General features: G+C 31.6%; 1 protein-coding gene across 1 annotated transcript in view; it reads right to left on the reverse strand.

The window, feature by feature from the left end:
* Nucleotides 1–11531, reverse strand: part of LOC139513510 (kinesin heavy chain-like) — a 43649-nt gene extending 32118 nt beyond the window's left edge. The window contains exons 1-4 of the mRNA XM_071302099.1: nt 11005–11531; nt 8916–9003; nt 3359–3432; nt 465–569 (exon numbers count right to left, since the gene is read on the reverse strand). Coding sequence (XP_071158200.1) covers nt 465–569; nt 3359–3432; nt 8916–9003; nt 11005–11169 — 432 coding nt within the window. The 5' untranslated portion in view covers nt 11170–11531. The remainder of the gene's footprint in view (nt 1–464; nt 570–3358; nt 3433–8915; nt 9004–11004) is intronic.
* Nucleotides 11532–11863: the final 332 nt, after the last annotated feature.

The following is an 11863-nucleotide window of genomic DNA, read 5'->3' on the forward strand; positions in this document are numbered from 1 at the left end:
AATTAAACTTTGACAAAAACAGTTCTATTTAACATTCTAACATATCTTTAGGGCAACTTTAATCATGTATTACCTTGTAACTATGAACTTTATAATTGGGGCAAAATATGGCCCTTACCGAACTTACTCCTTTCATTGATGAACCTGAAACATTTGGTTTCTGAGAAATAAATTCAAACACATCAAAAGTGTATCATGTGATGGATGTTATTGTAAAATGACACATATAACACTATAAGCTTGCTTTTGTTCACCTTGCCAATACACCTTATCACTATTTGTCCGACATTACTGGATATCACACAGATTCCTGTAAAATTTTGACGTCATAAAACAAAATATCTAATGCCACAATGGAAAAGTGATTGTTGCATGCGTCAAAAGTTCAAGCGGCTGGGTCAACCAGGTTAGCGATAAGGTGTATACCCCTTAAACCAATATTTCAAAGTAATTTCGTGACCTACCTTAATATGAAATTCCAGATTTTCGTCCATTTGGTAAATATAGTTAAAAATATCAGCAATAATTCTGGGTATAATTCCTTGCATCTTACTGTCTCCAAGGACACCCTGTTAATATAAAATAACTATGGTAACATAAAAAGTATTTTTTAAACTGTATATAATTTGTACATCATTTGAATAAACTAATCAAAGAGCAGATTGCTCTGAGGGATACGATTGCCATTGTTTCATTGACACATGTATGCATGTAGCTGGATAATATTATTTTCAAAACTAATTCAAATGACAAACAGACATGTAAAATAGTTACAAAATAGCCAAACCCGGATAAAAGTGTATGAACAATGTAATTAGGTCTATTGTGTTTTATTTTTGTACTATCAATACCAAGTTTACTTTCCACAGCAGTCACTGACTGACTTAGAGTGAGAGATGTCAGAGAAGGTATTTTATTTCACTCATTGGTTATTATATTTTATTAAGTGTCTGTTAGCGATGCGCCGACGTATAGTCATCAATGTGCTGATGGATCATCGTATGATGTAGATGTAGATTTCAATTTGTATCTTATCACCTTTTTTCCTACGTTAATTCTAGGAGGAACCCCATTCCTAACTCTTTAAATATTTAATTTCCTTTGGGTCAGTCATCATGGCTCCTTTCCGTACACATTTATCGGTTTAAATTGCATTCGTTTTTAATATAATACGACGTTTATTGACAGAACGAGCTGATACTCGACGTCTTGTTTATATTCAGAATTCACGGAAGTTACTGCCGGAAGGGAGACAACTCGAAACAATAATATGGAAGACTCCATTTCGCCTGAAGGGGTGTTCTACGATGTGGAATATATTTATTTTAATCTAAATGATGCGCATAATTTAAAATTATGCAACAACAATAACCCTCAATAGCAGACATACATAGAAAAGATCCCATGAGTTATAAATTAATTAATTGAGTGTGGAATCCAGAGCAACCATTCAATCTAAAACCCCTTTGCATGCGCATAATTTCCAAATCAAACCCTGGGGCAAGATATATTAAATGCTTATTAAACGACGTAGATGGTTCTCAATTTCTTTATGGAAGTACAATTTCAAATATCAGTTTCATAAAGGTAACATATAAGAAAAACTCCACTTCAGTTCTTATATGACAGAAATAGATTTATCGGTATTCAGAGAACTCTCGCATTTTATCAAAACTGGGAATTCCCTCTGACGTGTTTCTAAATTTATAACTACACTAAACATAAATACTGCTTAATTCTGATTTTCCGTGTTGTTAAAAACACGCATCGAAGTCAAGGGAATTATCAAACATGAAGATTATGAAAAGAACATTATAGGAAAGTTGATTAAGTTCAATCCCTTTGTTTGTTTTTACCTTTTAAAGCAAGACAATCATAAGAATCTGAGATGTTCCTCAATGTTTAGAATAAAACGATTGACGTGAGGGAAATTGCTCTGAGCCACTGGTATAAGTCTACAGATTGCTTGAAAGCAATCGTATCCCAAAAATTGTCACAAAAAATAATGATATATGCTGTTTCTGTTACCAGATTGATCCATCTGTTCTTACAACAACTCATTTGGCTAATTGTCCAAAATCAAATAAATTGCTTCGCCAAGTGCAGCTGGATACGACCGCAGAGGTCAAACCCTGAACAGTTGGGGCAAAAATGGACACAATAATTGCACTTGACACAGGTCTAGATTTGGATTGTAATTAATTATTTGACCCATTCTGGTCGAATAATAGTCAAAGAAATTGAAATTGGTAATATTACTTGAGTTTAATTCCAATTGAAGATTTTCTTGTTTTTGTGCAGTACACTGTGATGTTGCGAAATACTTAGTAAATCTGTTTTCAGACTATATACAAAGAATCAGCAAAATAAACTGTGACCCTAAAATTTTCTTTAAAAAAATTGACAATATCCTCTTCTTCATCCACCCCATTTTTTTTTTTTTTAACCAGCCTAAAAAAAAACATATGAAGAAATTGTCTTTTTTTAAAAGTGGTACAATTTAAGAGACCTCCATACACTAATTCACAAGTTATTGTCTGAAAACTAAACAAGAATGTGTCCAAAGTACACGGATGCCCCACTCACACTATCATTTTCCATGTTCAATGGACCGCAAAATTGGATAAACAAGAATGTGTCCTCAGTACACGAATGCCCCACTCGCACTATCATTTTCCATGTTCAGTGGACCGTGAAATTGGGGTAAAAGCTCTAATTTGGCATTAAAATTAGAAAGATCATATCATAGGGAACATGTGTACTAAGTTTGAAGTCGATTGGACTTCAACTTCATCAAAAACTACCTTGACCAAAAACTTTAACCTGAAGCGGGACAGACGGACGAACGGACAGACAGACAGACGGACGGACGGACAAACAGACGGACGAACGGACGGACGAACAAACGGACGCACAGACCAGAAAACATAATGCCCCTCTACTATCGTAGGTGGGGCATCGTAGGTGGGGCATAAAAAAGTGCTTGTTTTAGACCCTTTTTGGACCATTATTCCGAAACCGTTAGACAGTAAGTAACCCTCAAAATGAATCCCAACCTGCTACTTGTATTATTGAACCTTGTGGTATAATTTCAGAGCAATCAAAATACTAATACACAAGTTATAGTTCTGAAACTAGATAAATGCTTGTTTCTGCCCCTTAATTCCTAAATGGTTGGTATGACCCCATAATGTGCTTGCTATCGTATAAAAAGATGTTAATTAAACTCTGCAAATCAGCAGGTTAATCAATACAAGTGATTATAGTTTACAAATTACTAGTGAAAATATTAATTTGAAAAAGTACATTGTCAAAATTATATCCAGCTTATTGTATATGTTTATTTTATAGATCCTACCTCCATAGTGTGAGTTTTACCACTAGACGTCTGTCCATACGCAAATATTGTTCCATTGTAGCCTGCCAATACATCTGAAAAACAAATTGGTTGTATTAAAGATACTGAACAGAAAACAAGGAGAAGATATTTCCTAGACTTACAGGACTCATGTGCTTTTCTTGAAATATTATGCAGAAATATGTTTCTGTATATATATACCTTTGACCTCTTGTCCTCAATGCAAATAACAAACTGTATTATTTGTTTTATATTCTTATATCTCATATGAACAATTCAATGTATTTCACAGACTTTTATCAAGTGAACAGAATCTTCATTCAAATATTTGTAGTTATTGCCCTTGAAATATTTTATTTTATTTTCTGTGCACTAATACCAAATCACTTTCATGTGAAAACTGGACAATTTAATTTAATTGCCATATCAAACTTTTGGTCCCAAATCATAGTCGCACTTCAAATTGAACAGTTCTCACTTTATATAATTGTATAAATAAACCAATTTTTCAAGACGTTTCGGCCATTGGCCTTCTTCAGTTCTTTATTTTTCCTCTCAACTACATGGCTGACATTGCAAAAAAATAAAGAACTGAAGAAGGCCAATGGCCGAAACGTCTTGAAAAATTGGTTTATTTATACAATTATATATAGTATGTTCCCTATTGGAATTTTGAAAACAAGGAGTTCTCACTTTATCATTTAAAATATTGATTGTAAGTTGTGGATCTTTTTTTAATTTCACTTTTCTGTATAATTGTTTTGAAAACAAGAGTGCACACACTGAAATGTCTTGCCTTCTTTACCAACCACTGGCATTGATAATATGTCAATAGTCCAGAATATAAAGTTTTGCATCAACTATCACATAAACTTAAAAACAATTCAAGAAAATGAGGTCAAGGTCATATAAACCTAACAGAAATACATGTACAACTTACAATCATAATCATTCAATACACTAATTTTAGTTGACCTATTGCTTATCATGCTCATATTTTTTAAGAAACAGACAAAAAAAAAAATAAAGATCGACCAATCAACCATGAAAATGAGGTCAAGGTCAAATGAACTTGATCTGTGTTTTGCGGTAAGGCCATGGTTTTTTAATTTGTTGGTAAACGAATTTTTCTCATGAAATTAAAACCTCTGTTAAGTTACTATTAACATGTCCCTATCAGGTTGATTTAGAGTTATACTATACATATCTGTCTGCTATCCGAAACTCTATGTTGATTTCTAGATACAATTTATCATTTCTGGTTTTATTTTTAAAAAAATCCTCAGGAAGAAAATACTCTTCCCTTCAAACTCATCCCCTTTTCAGTGTTCTTACTATGATATTAAGCCCACAGTTAATAAAGCAATCAAGCCTGTTTTTATGTTAACCCTAATTAACATATATTAATAAACAATAGGCAGAAGGGTAAACATATGTTATTATTGGTATGTATATAATGTAAGAAAGGACTTATGACAAAACATCTGGCAGCTGTGTTATTCAAATCTGATCTGGAATGTATATTTTCTACACTGCACAAAATACACATTATTGTCTAATCAAATTGTAGCAGAACTTTCTCATTTATCAATATAAAACTCATTTAAATAGTTTTTACACATACATATTTCTCTCAAATAAATTTTCATTTATACAAAATGTATTTCTTACAATTTTTTAAGAGTCTTTACACAATTGCAAGATGACATAATAAAAGTATTATTGGGTATCCTGCATGTATAGTGTGTTAACATAAAACTACCTTTAATTGCTGATAGACACCCTCCTAAATTATTGAATTTTATCTATTTGCACTAACTTTAATATCTTAGTGTATATTAGATACACCCAATCATGCTAACACCCTCATGGATATATCTTATACATACTGACAGAAAAGATGAGAAGACAGCATAAAATTTTTTTTTTGATAAATTAAGAAAGTAGATAGAATTCAGAGTCAGAGAGAACCCAACCCTCTGCCCTCTTGTAATAACTGTCAAGATTCTTGTTATTCACTTATCAGTTACGTAAAAATAGTGAAATATGGTATTTTGGTTAATATCCAAATCGTCACACCCAATTATTGATTAATAAGTATGGACTTCCAGCCAGTATTTTTTATGGATGTTCAGCAGGTCTTTATAACAAATAGCAGTGACAAAAATAGATTTGAATAATAAATTAATATTATAAATAACTATCAATGAAAGTAAGTAATATATTCAATTGAAACACATTCTCTCTTGCCAAAAGTAACACCCTATCTGCTATTGTTTTGTATCTATTGATAGCTCATCAGTGAATGACGGAGGTACATAACAGGATATATTTATATTAGTAATTCTATCTCAAATCAAACCTCACCAAATTTTCTGTAGTTTTTAGGGGGATTTTTCTTCTTCAATGGAATAAAATAACATTTCAAAGTTCTGGGCTCTAGATAGTCTTCTTTAATTAAAATAAACCCTTAAGAAGTTACATCTAATTGAGAAGCAGAGATGAATGAAATCATTTAACAGCACTAATTGTTTTACGAGGGCAATATTTTATTGTAGACAATATAAAGCAGATTAAGATATTTCTTTTAGTATGCCTTGGAAGACGTTTGGTGTCATAAGTTGGCAAAATAAAAAAGCTATTTTATATAAAGAAGAATATTTTCCATACTTCACAACCGTCTTGCCAGGAATTCCTGGCAAAGTAAAAGATTATGTTATAGAAAAACAAAGAGATTTTACTATTTTCTTTCTTTATCTAAAAGAAAAAGGAGAACAAAAACATAATTTTGTTGCTACAGTGCAACCTACATAATCCAGCACCTAAGTATTCCAACATCCTGATTTAAAAGACACATTTTCATGGTCCGAACTATGCCTATGCTTAAAGAAATAAACTGAGTATTCAGACACCCTGCTTAATCCAACAATTTTTTCTGGCCACCCAGTGTGTCGGATAACACAGGTTAATACACTGTATTTAGATATATGTGAAAATCAAATATAAAGTGAAAATTTAAATATAGTTTTAATTCAAATTTTCAGATTGAAATTAAGAGTATTCTTAATCATTTCTTAGCTTTAGAGGCTATAGAGCTACATTAAAAATTGTGACAATGTTACATTATTGGTCTATGGACATCTTAGAAAACTCAGACATTACATATCCTTCAAATCCCTAAAAGGACATTGAAAGTTAAATGTACTAGGATTAACCTTGACTACATTCCTCACATCATTAAGTAACATCCTGCACATGACTCAGGTATTGATCTTAGAAAATCAATTAATCAGCTGATTCTAGGAAACATCTTTATATAACAAATATTATACATACTTTCACCAATTTTATTTTGAAATCAATACAATACCAGTTTTAATTAAGGAATGACTGTAATATTTTTTCTGTCTATGAAGAAATAACATAAAAATGTGGTGCACACTGAATAACACCACATTTTTTATGTTATTTCGAATAGACTGACAAAATATTAGTTATTTCTTATAATTTAATTTTCATTTCATTTTAAACCGGCGTAAATTATGAAAAAACGTTGATGACGTCATGGTCACATGACAAAATTGTGTCTATGATATGATAAACAAAACAATGTCAGCCAATCAGAAGACGTGTTACATCCAAAAATTAAATTATTGAGAGATAAACAAAACAATTAAATATCATATATCAACAAAACCATGTTCAAAATTAAAACAGTAGGCAAATGTCAGGTTCTTTTTCTAAATATTTGAATCAAATATGGTTTGAGGTTTAGGACTTATAATCATGAATATGACATTTTACTATTGTAATTCACAAATTACATAATAACATTTATATATAAGATAACAAAGGGCCTTTCAAACTCTCAGTGAAGACAGCTAACTAACACCAGTAGGAACCTTAAAAAACTTTACTTTTTTATCATGTACTTAGGAGTCATTTGTTGGGAAATATATTAACACCAATTCAAATGTCCTACATTACAACAACAATCAGTTCAGACAATTTTTTCAGGATACATATGTACAAACTGTTCTTTAGGGTACTATAGGATACAATATTTCATAACGACAATGATAAGCATCCAAATATACAGAAAACTCATCCTTTCAATCAATATTCTACCCAAATATTTTAACAGTGCAAATGGTAATGAATGTAATGAATCTTTAGTTAAGGGCAATTACTTGTATAAGGAGTCAATCTGGTTTTTTTTATTTAGTTATAGCAGCTTATTTTATGGCAACAAGGTAAAGATTGACAGTCTAGCATGTTTCCCCTGTTTGATTTTCTCTATTTATTATGGTTTAAAGAAATTATACAACTTACACATTTTACATTGTACCTGTATGTTTTAATTAAGATGCTTTGATATTATAAAACATGATAGTAAAATGATGTATATATAATTTTTTTTAAATATTTAAGGGCACGATTATCATGATTATGTTTACTTTCCCCTTTGGTCCACATGATTATTAAAATGACATAAATTGCCCTAAAACTTTAATACCAAAAATCCAATGAATTACTGTTTGGATCATAATACACATTGAACAGCTTAATATCAGACATCTATAAATCAATAATGTCTGCTGCAGCAAATTTATTGATTGTCAAGTTGGTGAATGCAAATTAGTACAAAGTAAACCTTATCTGTTTAAATTAAAGTGCAACATACAGTAATTTAAACATTAGTTAATTGATTTGACTTGATTAGTGATTACATGACACTTTTCACCCAACTGACATATAAAAGTGTATTTGGTGAACTCCATTTTAAAATAATATGCAGATTCATTCTACAACTACATGCATAATATATTTCTAATTTACAAGTATTGTTTTCATAAAAGTATGTTCCTCCCTAAATTAAATCCAAATCCCTAAATAAAGGTCTCAAAGCTATATGAATCATACTAATAATATATATATATATGAAGCATCAGATGATCCATAATATTCTTCTGACATCGGACTCAGACTTCTCTTGAACTGAATTTTAATGTGTGTATTGTTATACGTTTAATTTCTACATTGGCTAGAGGTATAGGGGAGGGTTGAGATCTTATAAACATGTTTAACCCTGCCGCAATTTTGCGCCTGTCCCAAGTCAGGAGCCTCTGGCCTTTGTCTTGTATGATGTCCATTATCACTGTACTAGTATACATATTTTTTAGGGGGCCAGCTGAAGAACGGCTACGGATACGGGAGTTTCTGGCTACATTGAAGACCCATTGGTGGCCTTTGGCTGTTGTCTGCTCTATGGTCGGGTTGTTATCGCTTTGATACATTCCCTATCTCCTTTCTCAATTTTATTCTGAATATAAACTTGCTTTTTTGTATACTGTTACATGCATGTTAATGTTACTTACATTTGTTTACTCAGAAAGGCAATTCAACAGGACATTCCAAGATTCATACCATTTAATGTGTTGTATCATTTACTTATGTACAGTAAAAGATACTCTCTCAGTTCAGTTGCCTATTAAAAGTATTTGCTCCTGTATCTTTAGGGAAAAGATAAATTATATAGAACAAACACATTACTTACCAGCGACAATCGTTTTAGCAGTTGTATTATATACATCTTCCTGGGAAACATTTGGTTGCAGTATTTTGTCAAAAATAAACAATTTTCCCTAAAAAAAAAATGTTAACTTAATCAATGAACAAGTATTTCAAATAATTAAAATTATATGCAACAGATAGTACAAATCAAATTCTGGTTTATTCTGTAATATATTATGTTAAATCTAGCTTTAATACATATACATACATGTATGATACAATACAAACAAAATGAGATCAGGATCCAGTAGGAACTGACGACTCCGTGGTAAAAACAGTTTAGAAAGGAAAACAACTACCACAAATGACTACATGAAGCAGCAAGCAACCAACAACTAAGGAATTACTGTAAAGCTACATTAACTTCCTAACTGTAGCAAATTCAAACTAGACAGTATGTGTCTCTTATTTCAAGATAAACAATAATTGTTGAATTGGTATTGTTATTATGCCAGTTCTGATTTTTTATCAACAATGACAAAATTTTTAAATGTATATTTATGATTTAGGTCATGAAAACAATTGTATAGAAATGATTAGATCCAGGAAACATTGATCAATGGCCAATCACTTTTAAACAATGTCTTTCTATTTGTATCCATCTGATGAGTTGAGCCTTTTTTAACTGACTTTCAAAGTTCGTTCTAAAAATTTTCAATTGACAATATCAGATGCATCAAATCATGAAAACAGAGTTTTTTGGGTTATATCAATCAGTTTTCTGGTTAAACCTGTGCTCGGAAGTTTTCACATAATCTAAGCTATTATTCTAGGTAATGGTGGTGGTGTGGTTGCTATGAAATAATATGCAAGGAAATCTTCATACAAATCATCGATCATTTAAAAAAAAATAGTTACAAAGGCATGAAGAACAGCAACTAATGTGCTGTCCTGTTACTTTTCATAAATTATATGCTGTTCGTGTACTAATTTTGTGTAATGGATGCATGGATGGATACCTTATATATTTTTCTATTATATATTACAAATTTATAGATTTTATTAGTATTGAAACTGGAGCTACAATGTATTTCAGGCAACAACTTTTACAAGCCCATAATTTTCAGTCCCTAATCACATCTGCTGACAACACTGTACTGTTTTATAAATAACAGGGCTTTCAATAGAATTAGAAGGCTGAAACTAAAAAATAACCAACATGCTGGTGGGGACGACAAAGGCTCTAGGTTATTTTAAAAGTAAAATCCTCCCTGCATTCTAGAAGTCTCCTGGCACAAAAATACAACTTTCAGATTGCCATGTTTTTGAATGAAGTTTTTATTTTTCATAAATTTTGTTTAAATTACATTATTAAAATTTTGAAGTATACCATATTAAATTACCAAGCTAGCAATGGGTAATGTCGCTATGTAAATGTTTAACCATCACACATGATGTGCAATTGTACACCAATTAAAAAGGACTTGTTGATTGCCCAATCAGGTTTTGTCTTACAAACAATTCTCGGAATGACAACAACTGGTAACTACTATTGTTGCACAACTCTTACGGAGAGACTGACACACATAAACAATAACACAACAATAATTTAAGGTTTAAAATAGAACTACGGTCAACATATCGATCTCATTTTTGTGTAATTTAAATAAAATACTTTAGGACAAAGAAGACTGCCAAATAGACAACTTTCGAGTTCTATGCATTTCTGTCAAAAAGTTTGGTTTAAGTGAACATCATTCGTGCGTATAGGGGAGTCTTCACTTCTGTTCAAATGTTGAGCAAGTGATTGGAAAACTATAAAGCTATATTACACAAACTATTCAGCAAATTGAATTCTCATAATAAGACTAAGACGCTTGATGAACGTTTATAGTGAAGGGATACAGGTGATCCCCTCTATCTGGTAAAAGACATCATAAAGGTGCGCATAATTGATGGACACCCTCGAAAGTGGTCTATTCCATGATCTTTCATGCTACATGTATAGACAAAATAGACGAAGGAAATCACAATACTGGCTTCTATTTAAAGCCCTAGTTTAAAGTTGAAGCTGTAGCATTTTCAAAAGAAAAAAAATTAAATATTCATTTTTGCATGTATAAATCACTTACATTTATATTTATAGAGTCATCTGTTGGAAACTTCAAGATAAACTTGCTGCCAACTTTTTCTTCAGAGGAATTTAATGGTCGGACCCTGCTAATAACTCTGATGCTGCATTCATCAGGAGTAGGCCCTGGTGGCCCTGGTGGAGCAGGTGACTGCTGTGTCGCCATTGTTTACGATACAAATTTAATTTGTAAACATCAATTTATAATGTAATGTATGTGAATCACACCATCATGAATATATCATGAGCTGAATAAACAGAAAATTAGCCAGTGAAAATGCAGTTGGAAAGAGTTACAAGAAAGATATCTTAAGCGAATTGGATATATCAATGAACTACTAAGCAGAAAATAGAGCAAAATGTATTAGGATGACACGGCGATCGCCTTGAACACACTATTTTTATAACGTCCGAACAAAATCTCCTCCTTCTTCCATCATTGCTGTTGAATGATGGGAAATGACGTTTGCGAGAAATCGAACTTCTCTAGACGTTTCTTTAATTCCATATAAAAGCTCGAAATTACCCGAATAAGATATTTCCCGCGGAATCTCTAATTTTAGCTTTGCAATGTTTGCGGACTAGATAAGATTAGATAGGAAAATTTATTTTAAATCGGGTTACACGAAATACTACAAACATAAGCTCTATAGAGCTTTTTCGTAGAGACAGCTTTATTGCATAAGTATAAGCAAAGTTCATATATATAAAAGCAAGCACGAATTAAACTAGATTATAAGCGTGACATGCAAAGAAGACAAATACATAAGCTTAACTAGTTCTAAAAGTAGAATGAACTTGAAACATAAAAAAAAATCAAATTGTCTATGTTTGTATATCTTGCCGACTCTAAATAAAGC

The sequence above is a fragment of the Mytilus edulis genome, chromosome 2 (genome assembly GCF_963676685.1).
Source record: "Mytilus edulis chromosome 2, xbMytEdul2.2, whole genome shotgun sequence".
Taxonomy (NCBI): Eukaryota; Metazoa; Mollusca; class Bivalvia; order Mytilida; family Mytilidae; genus Mytilus; species Mytilus edulis.